This window comes from Populus nigra, chromosome 12 (genome assembly GCF_951802175.1).
Source record: "Populus nigra chromosome 12, ddPopNigr1.1, whole genome shotgun sequence".
Classification (NCBI taxonomy): Eukaryota; Viridiplantae; Streptophyta; class Magnoliopsida; order Malpighiales; family Salicaceae; genus Populus; species Populus nigra.
Window position 1 is genome coordinate 1,558,303 of NC_084863.1, and position 22,309 is coordinate 1,580,611.

Genomic DNA, 22,309 nt, shown 5'->3' on the forward strand with positions numbered 1-22,309 from the left:
TAGAACAGAACAGAATTATATTTTTGCTTCTTATACTAAATCCAGATGGTGTTTCTCTGCAGCGAGGATTTTTTTTGTCATTTCACCAGTTTTTGTTCCAAATTTAACACATTTTGATCGTTAGGTTAAGCTTACATTCTTAGATTCTCAGTCAGCAAGTTATTTTTCAGTTATCTCAACCTGTTCTTTGAGGGTACCATAAAGACTCTCGACAACATCGAGCAGGAAAGCGTCTGAACCTTGTTTTGCCAACAATGAAACAGCTACAGGAAGATTGTCATACATCCCTAGCGGTATGCTAACCTGTATATTGGTATGAAACCCACATAAGGAAATAATCCGGAAGTTCTAAAGAGAACAATAACAGGTAAGATTTCAGTAGTATATAGGACCTGGCAGAATCCTGATACTCCCGCAATGGACAACAAGCTAAAAGCCTTAGCACGGAAGATTTCCAGTGTTGTTGGATCTGCTTGCAGTTTCGGTGGAGGCCCTGGAACAGTAGGGATAGCTAGGATACCAAAATCCTGCAAGTATAAGGAACTCATAAGTGAACAGAAGCATAATTTGTAGCCTAATAAAATTTTGACTACAATAGAGTAAGTATAATATTTCTTCCTTGGCTAAATAAATCCATGTTTTGTAGTCACTTGAGAGAGGTACCTGAAGAAGAGTTGCAAGGGCAGCGTGTAATTCCGTCTTTACAGAGGGGCAGGCATCAATGTTTTCCCCAGTTGTTCTAACAGCTTCCCATACCCTTTCTGATATTCCTGGACCCAATCCAGGTTTGACTGAAGTGATCCATTCACCATGGTTATCCTTGAATTCATACCTATACATCAAATAATAATGAAATTCAGGAGTCCGGAATTGATTAGGAACAGCTTCGTATGGCACTTCCCCCAAAGAGTATATCATTCAGGTTGATTGATCAAATCCATTCCAGGAAAATTCTGTTGAACTTTTTGCACCTTTGAAGTGACCTCATGGCATTTGAGAGGGCTGCCAAAGGTGGAATGTTATAATCTTGTTCTTTTATTTCTTTACTCATAAAATGTTTCAGACTTGGAACTTTTTCCTTGACATAGTCCCCGAGGACTGTATGCTTCACAATATGGCCTGTGTAAACAAAAATAATAAGTGATATCTCAGCAAATGATAACAAACGGATGCAAATACTATAATGCTCTTGGGCACCAAAAGCAACGAATCAGAACCAATCTTTATTACGTGATATTCTATTAGTCATGTTTTGAATCAAAACTTAAAAATGAGTCTTCAAATACTTTTGAACTTAGAACAGTTATTTCAAAACTTCTGGTTTCGGGCTTGAACAGTAGTAATGGTATTGTAATTACAGATTAACTGACCTCCATATATCTTCTCCACTGATTTCACAAGAACTTGACCTAGTCGATTGTTTGGAATGTTTGAAAGCTGGAAACAATCTTCTGCAATGATAACTTGACTAGGTTTGATAGGATCCATAACAGGCGATTTGAGTAGAATATGTCCTACCCGACTCAGAATCACAGGGTCCCTCGCAAACCATCCTGGTCGAAAAATCAGTGTCAAAACAGTGAACCACCAGATTAGAGGATGATGAAAATTATAAAGCTCTAAAAGTGTTAAAAAACTAAGAGTTTATGTTTCATAAGAGTTTATTACAAACAAATGCGGACAAAAGAACTGTATGGGCAACTTCAAACAAACTAGAAAGAAGTAGTTTGCTGGGGATGAGACTTTTATTAATCAAGTAAAATTTAAAACGTTCAGATGGAACGTATTATTTAAAATGCATAGTTGTCTTATGCAACCCATTATTCAAAAGTCTAGAATGTTGTCATGAATATTGAAAGCTCAAAATAGTTTGCAACACATTTGTCAGGGAAAACCTTACAGGTATACTTGCTGGTTGGTTTATTGGTTCACTTGTTTGCAATCAAATTCAAAATGAATCCTTCACTACCCAGTTTCTTACCCACAGTATCAAAACTCTGTGCCATGGGAATAACTCCTGCACTTGGAACAGCATCGTGTGAAGGTCGAAACCCCAAAATTCCACAATATGATGCAGGGACTCTTACACTTCCTCCAGTGTCTGTTCCTGTTGTAGAGAGAACATTTTACTTCACTTTACTTATGACAAACCAAAATACATCAAGAATCATTCAGATTGCAGTATTTACCCAAGGAGAAGTCTACAATTTTTGCACCAACCGCAACAGCAGACCCACTTGAAGATCCTCCGGGTACACGATTGGGAGCACATGGATTTATAGGTGTGCCATAATGTATATTTTCTCCATTTATACTGCCTCATAAAAAGGAGTTCATACAACAACAACAACTAAACCTCAATAAAAAAAAAGTGGTTCATATGTAACGAATGCTATGTGAGGTTTCATAGTACATTTGACCTTCTAAAAGGTGCTGCAAGACTCTCGAAAGATGAGAGGCTGGGAGTTCATACAACAACAACAACTAAACCTCAATAAAAAAAAAGTAGTTCATATGTAACGAATGCTATGTGAGGTTTCATAGTACATTTGACCTTCTAAAAGGTGCTGCAAGACTCTCGAAAGATGAGAGGCTGACTACAATTCTCAACTCTTTTGTTTATAATTAAATTTACATGTGCTATTAAGATGAATCACAGGTTTCAATAAGATGGTAAGTTCTAAAAATGATTATACTAAGCATTTTCACCCAGCAGAGCAAATAAATTCATTTCAAAGAAAGAGCATGCTCAAATGCAGCAAAAACTATTACAAGGATTCATTTCAGATGGTTTTAATTACTATGAAATTGAAGTTGAACGTGACTGGCATGTCAATGCCATCTGTTGGCGGTTACCACAAGGCCACCAATATCACTAACCTAGGAACTAACTGGTCAATAACTGCTGCACCAGCATGGTAGAATACACCAGTTAGATAGCCTAATTATCCAACTGATAATCTGTTATAACTGGGATATCACATGAACACTGCCATCTAAAAGACTAATTCAACTATGTCTATAAAGTTCAGGCTTTAGAAATAGTAAGAGTAACAATAACAGATATCAAAAGAGCTAATTTTGCTTGCTAGTAAAATTTTCAGCAAAAGACCAGTGAAGTTCAACATGAATGTTGTAGTCCATATAAAAACAGCTGATTTTTTCTTACAACAACCAGTGTACATAGATGCAATTTAGAGGCCACTGGCATAAAAAGACTAAAATTGTAATCCAAGAATCACTGGCCTGAGATTGCATCACTCTATGATTGAAAACTTGTGGGCATACCTTGTGTTGGAATTTTAAAGATTAAAAATCCTCAACGCAATTATTGTATTCACTCTCTAAAAAAATGCTCTGTAAAGTTTCCTCTTCCAATTAATACAGTTTTGTGAGTAGCGAGTGTGTGTTCATTTCCAACAAAGTGGTATCAAAGCTTTGTAGTTCCTGGTAAATCTGAAATGGCAAGTATTTTAGTTCCATTTCAATTTGTTAGACTATGTCTGAAAGCACTATCAGGATTCCAAGATGCTGGGAATTATGGAGAGATGCTATGTAAAGCCAGAAGATGTGGATACCTAGCAGAGATCAAGAAAGAAAGGCCAGCAGGGACCTACACTCATCCACCAGGGTTTGGATGATACTATGTTTGAGAAGGTTGCCAATGTAACCAATTCTAAGCAGGCTCGGGACATTCTTCAAAACACCTGTACAGGTGTTGACAAAGTGAAGAAATTTCACCTTCAAACTCTTAGATGGAGAGCTTGAAGTCCTTTGTATGACGCAATCTGATTCAGTTTCATATTATTTCATCCAAGATTCTCTGCTCTCATACAACTTTGTTGGAATAAACACACACAAAAACTAATCACAAAAGTGCATTAATTGGAAGAGGAATGTTTACAGAGTGTTTTTCACTTCTTACTCACATTGAGAACCTTACAAGATCTCCCCTGTATATGTTCATAGTCCTTGCAACTTTTAATAAACCCACAACTTCGCTTCAATTACTTAAAGTTACGAAACCCCCATCATTTATCTTCAAAACACTAATGCAGTAAAAAATTGAGTTCATGTTCTAACAAAAGTTTCAAAATTATTTTCCAACAAGGCCTCACGAATATTCGTGAACTCTCCATAGAACTTAACTCCATAACTAGTTTTTTACATGTTGATCTTGTGTAATTTTATTGGGGTATAATCCAATATTCACCAAATGAATCCTGTTTAATCATATCCTATGATGGCATGAGCTCTTGTTTAAGAAAATTGGAAAAGGAAAAGGCTTTCACATTCTCACCTGTAAGCCATTTCATCCATGACAGTTTTACCAACACAGGTGGCTCCTCCTCTTAAGACGGCCAAAACAGCAGGAGCAGTTGAGGTAGCAGCAGAATGAGTCCTTGCCCAGTCAGGATTACCAAATCCAGTCACATATCCCTCCACATCAAATCTATTTCCATAATTCAACTCACAAAAAACAAATTCATCAATCACTACAAGAAAAAAGAACCAATTCATATAAAAGTTTGCAACACACAAACACCCCCACTAGCAAAAAATATAAACCCAAAACCAAGAATTGGAAACTTGGCCTTGAAGCTTGAAAATAATAAAAAGACACCCCTTTCCTTTACTCTTTTCTAAGAAGTTTTCATAAACGTAAGAGACTTAAAGTATCTTTGTCTAGGAAATGAAGGCAAAGAAAAAGGTGAATTGAAGGGACTTACATATCTTTAACTGCAAAAGTGAGGCCATGCAATGGTTGATCATGAGCTGAAGAGGTAGGTTCAAGCACAAATTTGTCCATGAAAGCTCCATAATCCGGGTCTCTTTCCATGTCTAGTCCTGTTCTAGCTAGTGTGTGTGTGACTGTAACGAGACTCTATCCCCATCGTTGTTTAAAGCAGGAAAATGCTGTTGACAAGTCAGCATTTACGAGGTTAAAAAAACATATTTGTAACTTGCAAGGCTGTTTAGAGAAATTTTGATTTTTAAAAAAATTAATATATATATAAGGGTAAAACTGATTTTAAAAAGAAACAAAAAAAAAATTTATTAACCTGAGTTAACTCACCAACCTTGTGATCATGGGCACAAAATTATGATAACCTTGTAGAAATAAAACTAAAAATTAATTTTCAATACATTAAATGTTGAAGAATAAAATTAAAAAAAAATAATTAAAAAAGGACATGAAAAAAAGATCAAAGTCAACCGGTATTAACCCCCAAACCCGTGACCCTAGTCATGAGTATGAGACCAACCCCATAGAAGAAAAACCCTAAAAAATAATAAAAGCCAAATTATAAATCAATAAAATGTTAGAGGATAAAATTAAAAAAAAAATATAATAAAAAAGCTCCAAAAAAATAAAATAACAATGAAAAAAATAAGTACTAAATTTAATATAAAACTATTTTAAAATTAAATTGAAAACAATAATAAAAAAAATGAGACCAAATTAGATATAAAAAATAAATGACACTTTTTAAATTTTTGCAAGGATAAAAGAGATAAAAGAGTGTGGAAGAAAAAAAAGACTATTGGAGCTCAACCACTCCACCACCGTCTACACATAGGGCACTGATGAAAAGAACACGTTGAGTCGCTTCAAACATCGTCTTGAAAAGCAGCATCTGGATAAGGGGTGATGCTGCACATATTACCTGAAGGGTGTAGTGGTCGCTCACTTGCTGTCAACTTTTTTTAATTAATATCTTAATTGTTGAAAATACCAAATCATCCACGGTTTAACTATTAATTACAAAAATACCAGAATAAAAATACACAAATGCCCCTTGTTGTAAGTATTATTTTTTATGTTTTTAAGGGTATGAAGATCTTTACACTATGCTTTTGAAATATAAAAAGACAGAATTAATCTTAATCATCCTCTTAATAAATCTTGTTCTTAAGAGTAATATAGTCTTTATATTATACTTATGAAATGTTAAAAACCAAGTTGTATCCAATCAATAACATAATGACCTATGAGTCCTGCTAAAAAGATCAAATTGCCCCTGAGAACAAAATAATTTTTTTTTTGTTAGAAAAAAATAAAAATTATATTATTTTAGTGAATAATAATATGTGTCGGTGTTTTCTCAATATCCTCCAATTTTTCCCTTTTTAATTAGTATCTTCAAATTATTTTATCATATTAGAAAATTAACTTTCAAAATCTTTGAAGTAAAAAAAAAAAAAGGCAAAATGCATCAGCAAAAGCATGCATCCAAGTCCACAAAGAAAACAAGGAAAATAACTTGACTTCAGTGGTGAAAATTGTTTAATTTTATATTTAGCATGAAAGGTTGGTTAGTATAGTGAGAACTTGGAAGAAGAGTGCTATTTGAGTCAAAATTGGCGCCCTGAGTAGGGTTGCAACCACCATCGAATAGGTGGATTCAGCTTAGTTACGGTGGGTGCAATTGCTAATTCTCTATACTTCTCCTTTTAACTCTGCAAAGAATAATCGACCACCTTGCTCTTCTTTGAATGGAAAATGGAAATGCAAAAATATTTTTTTGGTTCTTCAAGGTATCCTCAGGCTATTTCCGAGGACTAATTCTTCGAGATTTTATAATGCGTCAAGATGGGGACCTCTCCTAAGAAAGTTTGCTGTATTCACAAGGAATTGAACCTGAAATCACTTGCTTAAGCGACTAGGAAGTGGTCTCGGTGATGTAGTGGGCATACAATAACGGGTAATTCTAAGTAATCAGGTATAGATCTGTCATAGCTAGATAAAGATTTACCATGAACAGATTGCATGAATACCTAACAAATGCATTTATGAATTGATGAAATAAGTGTAAACCTAAGAGGAGGTTTGGTCGCGCTAGATCTGAGTTGTAGCTCAAAAGAGCCATAACTTTTAATTTAATTGTTGGACCATGTTTAATTTTTTTACAAGAGTTGAATCAAATTAACCATTGACCCGAGTTAATATAAGAATGAAAGTGATTATTATTATTATTATTATAATTTTAAAACTTGACTCGAGAGTCGACTCGGGGTCGCCCGAGTTAAATTTCAGGTTAACTATTAACTTAGATCAATATAAAAATAAAAATAAAAATTATCATAATTTTAATTATCCACGCTTTGGAATATTTTACATAATTGTGGTGTTGGTAACCGTAGCAGTTCTGTTGATAAATTCGTACTGGCGACGTGCATGGTTTTACTCGAAGCCTGCATTGGAACTTGTTACTATATATTTTGTCTTGGACAGCTTTTATAAGCTTTCCAGGTTCAGATGTCTATAGGGTCTGGGTACTTCATTTCCTCCTGCAATTCCCAGCTTGAAATAATAAACTAACCAGATGTTTGTGGAATGCATAAACGCAAATTTGTTTCACTTGTATTTAAACTTTCACTTGCAATGTAAGCTCCGGTGGTTTCTAATCCCTTAGATATGCATGAGCCGATCTCCTAATGTATTAAATGCTAGTATGCATAACAGTAGATGCTGTCAATGATAAACGGTGAGAGTTTTAAGCAAATGTTTAATTAATTGGGAGAACTGGGAAACAATAAACAATCGTAGAACATAGAAATTTCTTTCTTTTTTGTTTCTAATAAGTAGAAATTGTTAATCTTGAGCCATTTACATGTCGATATGTTTCAATCAAGTCAAGTTCAAGACTTCCAGATGGGATGTACTCTTAAAACATATTTATAGAACGGGTCAACCTGATAATCTACCCACCAAGAGCCTAATTCAAGCCGAGTTTTACTTTATAGATTCTGTAGATTATGTTGGTTGATTTTGTAGATTATTTGAAGATTATCTAAACTAAACATAATAAACTTGACAGTGGAAATGTTATTCTATCTGGTAGAAAGCATATCACGTGTGTTATTCTTCCAGCTAATGCAAATATGGTTGCCGAATCACTTGAAAGACGAAATCAGAACTGGTAATCCCTCTTTCCCTCTCCATGCAAGCATTAAAATATACGTGCTCTGCAAATTAAAACTGCAGTCTGCTAAAATTTTCTTATGCAACCATAACTGATATTTTTTAGTCTGCAGGACCGTTCGAATGAAAGCTGCAAATGATTTGATCATACAAGTTGGAGATTCCATCTGTCAGTTACGTAAGGTACAATGACATGCTTTCAATAACCAAATGGACCTAATTGATCTATCTGATTTCGCTTTATGTACTATAAAAGTGAATCACTCCAGTCTTGGGGGAAATCTATTTGAATATCTGTATTAAATTTGTGTCTAAATATTTCTTGAGCTGCTATAAGTTTAATCCTGAGGTTAGACCATATTCCTTCCCTGTAAATCATGGAAAAAAGCTTACCAATACATGGTAGAGTCCGACAAGAAAAGAATCTTATAGCTGCTAAATAGTACAGCTGCTAAGAAGATTAAGGTATCAAAATTATCTGCATTATGATGCTTCATTGATTCACATGTCATATATGTCTTTCCCCAATTATGAAGTGTTTTGCCTTTAAACTTCTAAAAAAACGGTTAAGAGTTTTCTTTGCTCTCCCTGTAGAAGAATCTGTGTTCAGATTTTAGCTTTCATGTCATTTTTTGTGTACACAACTTCCCATGGTCTCAAGAAATGAATATTTGAATAGATTAGTTTTCTAGAGAAGAAGCCATGGAGGAAAGGGTACCCTCCCCAAGATTCATTCAGAAAATTTTACAGGTGGATCTGAAATCTTTGAGATAGTATTAAGTGTTCTGCTATGGACGGGATGTTCGAAACAAGCAAACACGTGGTTCGTTGGAAATTGGAATGCCTAGGATTAACATACACGGATGTTAAGGCATCCATAAAAAAAACCTACAACTCTGAAGTCATTTGTGCATTCCTAAAAGATGAAGATTCAAAAGCTGAGAAAGAAGGCATCGGTGAGGGCGTGAAGGACTTCAGAGTATCAATCAACCTTAGGACAGTACGAAGTCAGCCCTGCTAAGAAAGCTGGTGTGAAGATATGTTTCAAGTGTAAACAACTCTGGTGTGTACAGGTTATGAAATATCTGGATCTGCATGCATTATTACCAACTCTTAAATATGGAAGGCTTGATTATCTAGTAATTAATTTATAAATGGTTATGGTGTAATATTGTTATATGCTTAATTATTTTCTTTTCTCTCAGATCATCATCATTTCCAGTCAACACTGTTAAAATGCATAACTAAACAGAATAGCAAATTGAAAAATGCTGTACTTTCAAATTAATCCAGCATCGATCAACTTTGCTCAAAATGGCATTCTCACCTATCTGCTTGAGAGTTGCAGCTCACTACTGTGTTTTTTTCCATCAGAACAGAACAAAGAAAAGTAACAAAAATATAATAGAATAGAACATAATAGAACTATATTTTTGTTTTTTTATACTAAATCCAGATGGTGTTTCTGTTTCTCTGTAGCGAGCATTATTTTTTTCATTTCACCATTTTTTGTTCCAAATTTAACATTTCGATGGTTAGGTCAAGCTTACATTCTTAGATTCTCAGCCAGCAAGTTATTTTTCAGTGATCTCAACCTGTTCTTTGAGGGTACCATAAAGACTCTCGACAACATTGAGCAGGAATGCGTCTGAACCTTGTTTTGCCAACAATGAAACAGATACAGGAAGATTGTCATACATCCCTAGCGGTATGCTAACCTGTATATTGGTAAGAAACCCACATAAGGAAATAATCCGGAAGTTCTATAGAGAACAATATAAAGTAAAATTTCATTAGTATATAGTACCTGGCAGAATCCTGATAATCCAGCAATGGACAGCAAGCCAAAAGCCTTAGCACGGAAGATTTTCAGTGTTGTTGGATCTGTTTGCAGTTTCGGTGGAAGCCCTGACACAGTAGGGATAGCTAGGATACCAAAATCCTGCAAGTGCAAGGAACTCATAACTGAACAGGAGCATAATTTGTAGCCTAATAAAATATAGACTATAATAGATTCTAAGTATATGATTTCTTCCTTGGCTAAATAAATCCATGCTTTGTAGTCACATGAGAGATGTACCTGAAGGAGAGTTGCAAGGGCAGCGTGTAATTCAGTCTTTACAGAGTGGCAGGCATCAACGTTTTCCCCAGTTGTTCTAACAGCTTCCCATACCCTTTCTGATATTGCTGGACCCAATGCAGGTTTGACTGCAGTGATCCATTCACCATGGTTATCCTTGAATTCATACCTATACATCAAATAATAATGAAATTCAGGAGTCCGGAATTGATTAGGAACAGCTTCGTATGGCACTTCCCCCAAAGAGTATATCATTCAGGTTGATTGATCAAATCCATTCCAGGAAAATTATGTTGAATTTTTGCACCTTTCAAGTGATCTCATGGCATTTGAGAGGGCTGCCAAAGATGGAATGTTATGCTCCAGTTCTTTTATTTCATTACTCATAAAATGTTTCAGACTTGGAACTTTTTCCTTGACATAGTCCCCGAGGATCATGTGCTTCAAGATATGGCCTGTGTAAACAAAAATAGCATGTGATATGTCAGAAAATGATAACAAACTGATGCAAATACTAAAATGCTTTTGGGAACCAAAAGCAATGAATCAGAACTAGTCTTTATTACGTGATATTCTATCAGTCATGTTTTGAATCAAAACTTAAAAATGAGTCTTCAAATACCTTGTGAAGTTAGAACAGTTATTTCAAAATTTCTGGTTTTGGGGCTTGAACAGTAGTAATGGTATCATAATTACAGATTAACTGACCTCCATATATCTTCTCCACTGATTTCACAAGAACTTGACCTAGTCGATCATTTGGAATGTTTGAAAGCTGGAAACAATCTTCTGCAATAATAACTTGACTAGGTTTGATAGGATCCATAACAGGCGATTTGAGTAGAATATGTCCTACCCGACTCAGAATCACAGGGTCCCTGGCAAACCATCCTGGTCGAAAAATTAGTGTCAAAACAGTGAATCACCAGATTAGAGTTTATTACAAACAAACGCAGACAAAAGAACTGTATGGGCAACCTCAAACAAACTAGAAACAACAACTAGTTCATAAGAATTAAACTTTTATCAATTAAGTAAAATTTTAAATTTTAAATTTAAAATGCGTAGTTGTCTTATGCAGCTCATTATTCAAGAGTCTAGAATGTTGCCATGAATATTGGAAGCTCAAAATACTTGCTGGTTAGTTTATTGGCTCACCTGTTTGCAATCAAATTCAAAATGAGACCATTACATGCTCAGTTTCTTACCCACAGTATCAAAACTCTGTGCCAAGGGAACAACTCCTGCAGTCGGAACAGCATCATATGAAGGTCGAAACCCCAAAATTCCACAATATGATGCAGGGACTCTTACACTTCCTCCAGTGTCAGTACCTGTAGTCGAGAGAACATTTTACTTCACTTTACCTACAACAAACCAAAATACATCAAGAATCATTCAGATTGGACAATTTACCCAAGGAGAAGTCTACAATTTTTGCACCAACCGCAACAGCAGACCCACTTGAAGATCCTCCGGGTACACGATCAGGAGCACATGGATTTATAGGTGTGCCGTAATGTATATTTTCTCCATCTATACTGCCTCATAAAAAGGAGTTCATACAACAACAACTAAACCTCAATAAAAAAAAAGTGGTTTATAAGTAACAAATGTTATGTGAGGTTTCATAGTACATTTGACCTTCTAAAAGGCGCTGCAAGACTCTCGAAAGATGAGAGGCTAACTAGAATTCTCAACTCTTGTGTTTAGAATTAAATTTACATGTGCTATTAAGATGAATCACCGGATTCAATAAGATGGTAAGTTTTAAAAATGATTATACTAAGCCTGTATATGTTCATAGTCCTTGCAACTTTCAATAAACCCACAACTTCGCTTCAATTACTTAAAAGTTACGAAACCTCCATCATTTATCTTCAAAACACTAATGCAGTAAGAAATTGAGTTCATGTTATAATACAAGTTTCAAAATTATTTTCCAACAAGGACTTATGAAAAATCGTGAACTCTCTGTAGAACTTAACTCCAGAACTAGTTTTTTACATGTTGATCTTGTGTAATTTTATTGGGGTATAATCCAATATTCACCAAATGAATCCTGTTTAATCATATCCTATGGTGGCATGAGCTCTTGTTTAAGAAAATTGGAAAAGGAAAAGGCTTTCAAATTCTCACCTGTAAGCCATTTCATCCATGACAGTTTTACCAACACAGGTGGCTCCTCCTCTTAAGACGGCCAAAACAGCAGGAGCAGTTGAGGTAGCCGCAGAATGAGTCCTTGCCCAGTCAGGATGACCAAATCCAGTCACATATCCCTCCATATCAAATCTATTTCCATAATTCAATTCACAAAAAACAAGTTCATCAATCACTACAAGAAAAAAGAACCAATTCATATAAAAGTTTGCAAACACACGAACACCCCCACTAGCAAAAACATAAACCCGAAACCAAGAATTAGAAACTTGGCCTAGAAGCCTGAAAATAAATAAAAGGACACCCCTTTCCTTTACTCTTTTCTAAGGACTTAAAGTATCTTTGTCGAGGAAATGAAGGCAAAGAAAACGGTGAATCGAAGGGACTTATTACATATCTTTAACTGCAAAAGTGAGGCCCTGCAATGGTTGATCATGAGCTGAAGAGGTAAGTTCAAGCACAAACTTGTCCACGAAAGCTCCATAATCCGGGTCTCTCGCCATGTCTGGTCCTGTTCTTGCTAGTGTGTGTGACTGTAACGGGACTCTATCCCAAACGTTGTATAAAGCAGAAAAATGCTGTTGACAAGTCAGCATTTACGAGGTTAAAACAACATAGTTGTAACTTGTAGGACCGGCTCAAAATTGACCACAAAAAAGCAGAAAAATGTTGTTCAGAGAATTTGGCTATAAAATACATATCATACTTGTAAAACCCATTCTCGTACCAGGCACAAATCACGAATGAGAGTGTCGATTTCAATTTTTTTACTTAAATAAAAATAAAAATAAATTTATTTTGACGGAAGAAGAAATATTTTCTAAAAAAAAGTAATAGAATAAAGGTTAAGTTTTGACTGAATGAATTGGATCAACATGTCAACTTAGATTTTTGATCTAGCCAGCTAAGTTTTTTTTTATTTTAAATTTTTTCTTTAATCTAAACTGGTTCGGATCTTGAATTGTCTAGGTTCCGAGTCATTACTCCAGGCCAGTTTATGTTTTTTTCATAACAATTGATATCAGAGCCTGTTTACAATATTAGAGATTTCTTCTGCAAAAATCAACATGATCAAGTTTAGCAGATCAAACAATTTTGGATTATGGTAAAAGAGGTTGACAAATTTGTTGGTGCAACAAGGCATGGTGAAGACGTTATACGGAAAGCAACCGGAAGACATAAATGGTATAGATTGGCGGGGATTGGAAGCAAGGTTTGCGGAAACTATTAGACTTTGCCTGGATGATAACGTGATGTATCATGTCATAGATGAGGAATTACTAACGACAATTTAGGCAAATTTAGAAAGTCGATATATGTCTAGGTGATTGTCGAACAAACTTTATTTTAATCAGAAATTGTTTGGTATTAAAATGTCAAAGGGTACAAATTTGAATTTGCATATCAACATGTTCAATCAAATCATTTGCAATTTCAAGTGAATTGATGTGAAGTTTGATGACGAAGACAAGACGTTGATATTATTGAATTCTCTACCTGCTTTTTTCTACGTATGAAAATTTAGTTACAATTCTGATGTGGAGGAAAAAAACACTAATATTGGAAGAGATCACAAGTGCCCTGTTAAGATTTAATCCAAGAAAGAAAGTTGGTGATAAAAATTCACAACATGAAGGGTTGATGGTGAGGAGTAATCAGGAGCGTGGAAGAAACAAGTACTGGAACGAATCAAAGAACAACAAAGTTTAGTCTAAATCCAGGAAGAGGAAGGATATAAAAACAAGGCACATAAAATGAGAATGTCATGACAAAAAGAAAGAGGATTCAAAGAATAAAAAGGATTGATCAAAGTTTGTGAATGTAGTGGAATAAAACTCAAAGAGTAGCAACAAAGACATGTTTTCTATTTCATCTAGTTCAAATCATCCCATAAATTTCTTAGATATTGAAACTCCTAATAAAGATTGGTTAGACACCTATAGGATAGTCAATTATGGTTATGTTATGATGGGTAACGATGATCCATGCAAAGTTACTAGAATAAAAAATATCAATATTAAAATGTTTAATGATGCTGTTAGAATTTTATATGATGTTAGACATATAAGAAAAATCTGATTTTATTATGCATTTTAGACTATAATGGGTTCAATTTTAAGTCTGAAGATGGAGCACTGAAAATGTGTAAAGGTGATATGATAGTCATGAAGGGACAAAGATTGTTGGGAAATACTCTACGTGTTGGATATCAGTAACAACTATTTGTCAGGCATGCTTCCGATGTGGATAGGCAATGCAACAGATCTACGGGCAATTGATTTGTCTAAAAATCATTTTTAGGGTCCAATTCTAGAAGAGTTCTGCAAGCTTGATGAGCTTGAATATTTTCATCTTTCTGAGAACAATCTGGCGCGGCTGGCTCTATACCATTTTGCTTCAATCCACCACGTATATCCCCATGTCCATCTATCCAAAAATCTCTTGACTGGTCCACTGACAATTGCTTTTTCTAACAGTTGTTCATTAGTCACATTGGATCTCAGAAATAACAGGCTAACTGGCCCCATTCCAAATTGGATCAGCAGCCTTTCGATGTTGAGTGTCATCCTTCTAAGAGCCGATCTTTTTAACGCTTGTTTTCCTGTTCAGTTATGCTTGTTAAAACAATTAAGCATATTAGACCTTTCCCACAAAAAATTTTCTGGTCCTCTACCCTCTTGTTCGAGCAAGTTAAGTTTTATGTCTGCTGTTGAGAAATCCATCGGTATCCCTTCTTTAAATGTTAGCAGTGGGGAGTATTCTTTGGCAGACATACCGAAAGCAGACATAGGAGGAAGAGATTTTTATCCTGGAAGTGCAACAACGTATCCAACCCTCAGTGTAGAAGAAGTTGTAGAGTTTACAACGAAAATAAACAACTACAAGTACAAGGGTTATATCCTTAATTTCATGTCTGCTATATATTGATCTCTCTTGCATTAATAGATTCACTGGTGAAATCCCATCAGAGTTTGGAAGCTTAGGAGAGATACATGCACTCAACCTTTCACACAACAATCTCACGGGATCCATTACGGCGACGCTCTCAAACTTGAAGCAAATTGAGAGCTTGGATCTTTGTCACAGCAACTTGAATGGCGGAATCCCCCCACAACTTTCCGCTCTGTATACTCTGAAAGTTTTCTGTGTGGCATTCAATAATTTTTCAGGTAAGACTCCAGAGTTGAAAGATCAATTTGGGACCTTTGATGAAAGCAGTTGCGAGGGGAATCCTTTTCTTTTTGGACGTCCTTTACGAAGCAATTGCGGCGAAATTGAATCAGAACCATCCACACCGATGCCAGATGATTCAAATGGGGAAAGAGAAGATGATGATCCCATAGACACGAACATTTTCTACATAAGCTTTGGAATATCTTACATAATTGTGGTGTTGGTAATCGTAGCAGTTCTGTGCATAAATCCGTACTGGCGACGTGCATGGTTTTACTTGATTGAAGTCTGCGTTGAAACTTTTTACTACTTTGTCTTGGACAGCTTTTATAAGCTTTCCAGCTTCAGATGGCTAGAGGGTCTGTGTACTTCATTTCCTCCTGCAATTTCTAGTTCAAAATAATAACCGGGATGTTTTTGGAATGCTTAAACGACAAAAAATTGTTTCACTAGTTACAAAATTTTAACTGCTTGCTGCTTAACACAATGGGTTCTGATCTTAAAATACGCATGAGTTGATCCCCTAGAGTATTAATTGTTAACATGCATAGCATTAGATGCTATCAATGAAAGACAGTTTAGTTTCAAGCAAATGTTTAATTAACTGCGAGAACCAAGGAAACGTAAACAGGCATAAACACAGGAACATGAGGCTGTTCCTTTTCTATTCTTGTTTTCATTTGATTTTTTGTTATAAACACAAAGCGGGAATTGGAATTTATTTGGAAAGTTTCATTTTAGTGGTGATCGTAGCTTAATTAGATAAATTAGGATTGAAAAGAAAAACTAGGAAAACAAAAATTGAACACGAACCAGCTCGGATCAAAAGTTATACTTGTTTTTAATAAAAAATTGTTTGGCGCATCCGGATATCTTTCTGGACTTGTTTATCTAGTCTAATTTTATATGTCTGCTAAACATTACACAGTTCATGAATTACAACAAATCTGCATTTGAAAGCTTAGATTTCCCGTAATCTCCTGCATCATGTGGTTTCTACGACCCTATTTGAAAAGGGAAGTAAACAGACATTGATGATACAGATTCATTTCAGAAGTTCCCAAAAAAATAGAGTAATTTATAGAAAGAATTTTTCATTCACTCTCATCAGAGTCAGCATCAAAGATATACAAGTACGGAACTACAGGGCTGCACTCTAACCCAGTCGTTGCATGTAGACTTCATCATAAGCTTCGATGTTCAAAACTGAACCAAGAAACAATTCCAACTCATCCACGAATCGATCTGTTTTTGGTGTTAGAAAAGGCCTCGCCGCAATAGATGCTAGAGCATTGAACTCTTCTTGTTTTGCTCCATGTAACAATAATTCTATACAATTATTGACTAACAAAAATCTCGAAATGTTAAATTTCATAGGAAAGTGTTGCATAGATGATGTAGTTGGGTGTCTAATAACAAGTGGTTTTCAGCACTTATGTGAGGTCTGCCACAATTATATAAGAATTTGTTCCAGACAGATTATGTGGATGGTCTAATAAATATATTGATGGACTAGTAGGACAGGTTAAAATCCAAGAAGATATTTGATCGTGGCAGACCAGAATAACAGTTCAAAATAATTATAACTTTTGATCCGACCGTTAGATCGCATTTAAATTTTTATAGGATTTTCTAGAGGTTGCTTACTCTATAGTATCCATTACATTACTATACGTACTGTCAAATCTTTAGATATTGAAAATCTCATCAAGACCCCCTAAATTTAGGAGTTTTTGTGATTTTTTCTTCTTATTTTTTGGATTTCTTGATTATTTTGTCCATAAATGTATTAGGCAAAAAATGAAAATTGGTCATAGTTATGATTCTTCAGTCTTTGATGGTCAGGATTCCTTGAACATTATAGAATAAAAAGGAATTAACCACATCTACATGTTCTTATTAAAAAAAAAAAATACCGAAACAGAACCACAACTATATGTTGGTAACCTTTTTGCATGAAAAAAGGAAAGAATATTTAGTATTTGATCAGCAGACACGTATCAAAATCAAAACATAGGTTATATAGGCAATAGAATGTGTTAAAAACACCCAGCATACAAGAGAACCAAAACAAATCTGCAGAGATCAAGGATATGCAGAAGATTGTTATTTTCTTTGTCGTCACCAGTGCTTCTAATGCAGGCAAAAACATAATGAGATAGCATAAAACCTTATTTTATTTCTCAAACAGTAATATGACCAAAACTGCCATCTAAAGAGGTTTACAGCAACTTTTATAGGCTAGAAAAACAACCTAGACTAGGAAACTAAACAAAGTCATAAAGGAAATTAGCACAAATTTGAAAATAAACAATATTTCCGAAGACAATTAGGAAAACTAGCAAAATTGGCCCAACCAAAAGCACTAGGGCTGAAACACAATTCTAAAAGATCCCATGGTCTGAATGAATGGAAAATTACTTGTAGAATCACATAAAAAAATTTAAGTCAAATCAATAATTGGATCTCCAGTTAAAGATGCTAATCAAACCTAGTCATTCCAAATCTTTTATTAGGTCTAGGTTTATCTCATCAATTCATAAAAGTATTTGTTAGGTCATTTATATTATTATCTGTTTAGATTAAATTTCATCATGTAATAATATCATATCCCCACCTTAATGTTCAGAACTTGTTGTTTTTACAATTTGAGCTACATCATTAGCTACGTCATTACTTCTCTTTCTACAATTATACGCTTCGGTTTTGTTCATCGGATTGGAAGTGAAACCAGAAACTGTTGATGTTACAGAGAGCTTAATTAATTCTACCATTTTTTTTGTTTTTGTATACTCAAATGGACATGCTATGACAAGGGATGCATATTGATAAGTCCAATTCTAAGAAGAAATTCTTACGAGTCAAACAAGCTTTCCGATGAACATATGCAAAATTTTATATTTAAATATTGAATCGGGTTGAAATTTGATCAGCACATTCTACAGGCCCTACCCCCTGTTGAATCAACAAGCTAGTGCCAGTCGAGGCTGTTGTCATGTCTAAATTAGATTAAGAAGATGTTGTTTTAGAATGTTTTTTTATTTTTTTATTTTTTTTTTTTGGATTTTTTTGTTCTTAATTAGGTCTTAGAAGGTTAGTTTAGCTACAATTTTAACAGTTTATATGTTATTTCGTTGAAGATATTAACAAGTTCTTTTTCTTTCCGCTATATGCTGCATCATACTAGTTAGAGAGGTATCCATCATACATTTCCTTAATCAGATTCTACACAATCAATTTTCTATCTTTCATGTTCATTTATCTCGTTGTGCTTAGCATATATGAAATCAATCCATACACGTACATGAATTAGAACATGGAGCTGTTTCCTTAAAATGCATTGCCATAATTACTGACAGAAATTCCTTACAAGGCAATGAAAAATAAAATGCAGTGAATCATTTCCAATAACATGTTTTCTTGTAAAAAATACTTCAATGGGCTATTAGATTTGAGAAAGAAAAAAAATGAAAATGGAGATTTTCAAGAAATGAGAAGTTGCTTCTCTGTGAGGGTATTCATTTTATTCTTCCAGCAAAACCTGTTCTTTCTCAGTTTATACCCTTAAACACATATCTGCCAACATTGTATTTTGCTACCCTTCTGTTGATTTTGAGTAAATTTTGCTGGATAATATCTAGAAAAATAGGCATTTCTTAAGATTGTGTAATGGATCAACATTATCCTCAGAAGAAGCAGAACACATTAGCGATTGACTGAAAAGCTGCAGCAAGAAATTTAGTCTCAGAAACTAGATTGAATTCATTGTACTGCTGAAAATGATGCTTTATGTGTAATTAACAAGTTCATCGACTCGGATCATTCTCATCTGAGCAGGGTAAGAAAGATAAACAGATATCATAAGGTCTACTCATCCCCCCAATTTTCCTTTCTCAGCAGAACATCGTGCTACAGCTCCCTTTACGTACGTGCATTCTTCAAAATGGTTTGTCGCTTTTCCTGCATCGATCTGCACGAAAATTATGCCAAATACTGTTATGTTTTGGATATATCAAAGATCAGTATGTAAAATAGGAATCATTATAATAAACATTTTGTTTGACTTGCCTCTTAAAACCTTAAGCTGTGCAATTCTAACCATGGTGTATATATTACTGAGAAGTCAATTGTGTCAACAGTTGCGTTACCAGAGCAGCGGAAACCAATCTCTTGATCATATCTGAGACCCCTCTTCTTGATGATGTGTCTTAAAGGCTGAAGAGAATAAAAGAAATATTTTCTCCTTCGTTCAAATTCATATATATAGTGCTCCATTGTTCCATTAGAAGAAGCAGACTTCTCCTTTCTCTGCCCCACATCAGGAAATGGTTCAAACCAAAAGGCCTCCTTCTTTGCCAAACTTACCTTGTAAGTTTCTTGAGTATCAACATCATAGATTGATACTTCAATAGGCTTCCACATATCCAAAGCGTCACGATTAGCCTCGGACATGTTCTCCAAAACATGATTGTTGAATTCCCTTGATGGTGAAATCTTAAGGCTGTCCCATCTCATACTGTCCGTTGTAAGCTTTATTCTATATGGCCAAGGGTTACTGGTTTCAGAACCACTGCTGCATACTCCTTTGCCTTTCATGCTAAGGCTACCTTGTTCGATGATATCTTGTTCATCCAATGTAATCTTCATCTTGAAGAGTGAAGAAAACATGGAGATGTGTGAAAGAGCAAAAACTTAAAACTTTGCTTTGTATTTGACACAAAACCTTTCATTTATCCTCTATTATTACAATTCATACTCTTCTTTTTCTCTCTGTAGTTACCATATACAAGTTTCATTTGTATTAATGCAGCCATAGATATGACTTCGCCAAAAGAACTTAGTTGTTACCAGCTCCGAAACAAGCTGTAATGAGTTGGTGATAAGGTTCTCAAGGGGCGTAGTGTGATGGTAAAGGGTTGGAGATCTGCACAGCAGGTCTCGAGTTCGAGTTAGGACGTGCACCTTTTATAAGAGCCTGGAACAGTCGGGATTTTACTCACTCACTTGGACCCACAAAATATACTTTCCAGAGAATGTGGTTTTCTCGAATCCAAAAAAAAAAAAAAAAAGAGTTGGTGATAAGGTTGAAAAAAATCCATTTGAAGGCTGCAAGCTGTAGTAAGCTCCTATGTCAGCAACCAATCACGAAGAAACCATAACAAGCAAAGAGTACAGTCCACGGTAAAAGAATCTAATTACTATGGTTTAGCCTTCTCAAACATATATAAACCGCAAGAATTGGAAAACTTTAATCCTCATAGTAGATTTGCATATTTATGAACTCATATTAGTTATTAAAATATGATATTAACTCCTCCTAAGCCAATGAATAATGAGTTAATTTCCAGAATGAAAAATCTGATTGTTTTTGTTGTTTTTATGCTTCCACCTGCTTCAATTTACATTGGTGATAGTAACTTATTCAGATATCCAATATATCAATATCACGAAATAGACACGAAGAAAGAGTCATTAAGTCCAAGAACAATGAAGACAAAATTACTAATGTAGAAGGATTTTCAGGGAGAGAATATATTTGTTAGTTGTTATTATTTCCTATTTAGTTTAGGAAATTTTTTTAATAAAAACTGTTTTTATTTTTTTTCATATTTAGTTTAAGAAATCAAATATTGAGATTGATAATTATTTTATTTTATTTTTAGTTTAAAAATCCCTAAAATAACTTTATGATTATTGATTGGGAGTCTTTTCCTTTTTAAGGTATACCTATGAGTAGTATAAATAAAGATTTTTAGCTTGTATTTTAGCATAATACATATACTTTCATTTCAGCAATAAACTACAAATTAGAGTTCTTTGTGTTCTAATCCTATTTTCAACCAAACTCTTTTTTTTCTATGCTTGTTTGCTATTTTTATGCTTATTTATTGTTTTTTATGCTTATATCTGTGTTAACTAGTATCAGAGCTCCGCGATTCTTAGTGGTTAATTCTATATGCTAAAATAACCATGGTTGAAAGTGGTTGTAGAGAAGAATGTGTTTAGGCAAATAGGATGAGGAGGTTTCCCTCAAGAGAGAAACTTATGTAGTTGGGCTTGCGATAAAGAATGATTCTGAGTAGTCAAGTGTGGGTCTGCCACAACCAGATAAGGATCTTCTCTAAACAGATTATATAGATGGCTTAATCGATATATTTATGGACCAGTGAGATAGGTATAGGCCCAAGAGGAGGTTTGGTTGCACCAGACCAAAATAATAACTCAAAAGGGTCATAACTTTTGATCCGATTATTGGATTGCGATCAAATTTTTACAAGAGTTTCCAAAGGCTATTTTCCTTGGTGTAGCAATAAAATTACTACTCCGACCATAGAATCTTTAGATTTTGAAATCTCGTCCCGGGGCCCCGGTTTTGGTATTTTTTGTGATTTTACTTGTTATTTTTGAGATTTCATGCTTCTTTTCTTTATAATTTTGGATTTTTATTTTGTTTTCTAGTTGATGTGGGCTTTCTAACCTATTTAAGGCTTTGTAAACCTCCTGGAGGATCATTCATTCAGAAAAAATAAAATCTGTGAACTTGGGATTCTCATCTACAGTCCCTTTCGCTCATTAAAATTTTTGTGTTCTTTCTTTGTTTGTTGTTGTCTTTAGCTTCCGCCTGCATAAAAAATATTCAAGAGTTGGTGATAAAAGACATGCAGAGACAGATTGCAAAATTTAAAAAAGATATTCAGGAACTAGTGTTAGAAAACATGTAGAGACATGCTGCAAAATTAACTCTTCAATTGGCAGAGGTGAGGAGCTCGGGGGATCATGAGAAGAGTGATCATGTATCCATGTATAGTTTTGAGAAACCATATCAAAGGCATGAGAAGAGAAAGTGGTTTCTTAATCAAGATGAATATGATGTTGAAATTAGAAGTTTTTATTATTCTAATTTCTTTATGGATTGGAATCAACCATAAAAATTACAAGAGGATGATGAAAATGATGCTTAAGAAGAA

The 22,309-nt window shown here is 34.6% G+C and overlaps 2 protein-coding genes across 3 annotated transcripts; both read right to left on the reverse strand.

The window, feature by feature from the left end:
- Window positions 1-4,914, reverse strand: LOC133668929 (amidase 1-like). Its single transcript, XM_062088934.1, has 9 exons — window positions 4,731-4,914; window positions 4,301-4,453; window positions 2,190-2,314; window positions 1,982-2,107; window positions 1,371-1,553; window positions 972-1,119; window positions 664-832; window positions 393-527; window positions 1-303 (listed from the first exon to the last, which is right to left on the reverse strand). Exons 1-9 carry the CDS (start codon window positions 4,838-4,840, stop codon window positions 160-162), a joined length of 1,293 nt encoding a protein of 430 aa, XP_061944918.1. The 5' UTR covers window positions 4,841-4,914; the 3' UTR covers window positions 1-159.
- A 4,404-nt stretch (window positions 4,915-9,318) lies between these two features.
- LOC133668971 (amidase 1-like) lies at window positions 9,319-12,728 on the reverse strand. 2 transcript variants are annotated; one of them, XM_062088986.1, is made up of 9 exons: window positions 12,561-12,728; window positions 12,147-12,299; window positions 11,424-11,543; window positions 11,216-11,341; window positions 10,716-10,898; window positions 10,315-10,462; window positions 10,008-10,176; window positions 9,735-9,869; window positions 9,319-9,645 (listed from the first exon to the last, which is right to left on the reverse strand). In XM_062088986.1, exons 2-9 carry the CDS (start codon window positions 12,160-12,162, stop codon window positions 9,502-9,504), a joined length of 1,041 nt encoding a protein of 346 aa, XP_061944970.1. In that variant the 5' UTR covers window positions 12,163-12,299; window positions 12,561-12,728; the 3' UTR covers window positions 9,319-9,501. The 2 variants fall into 2 exon arrangements, with proteins under 2 accessions (XP_061944970.1, XP_061944969.1); XM_062088985.1 differs by having other exon boundaries at window positions 11,424-11,548; window positions 12,561-12,727.
- Between the last annotated feature and the right edge of the window lie 9,581 nt (window positions 12,729-22,309).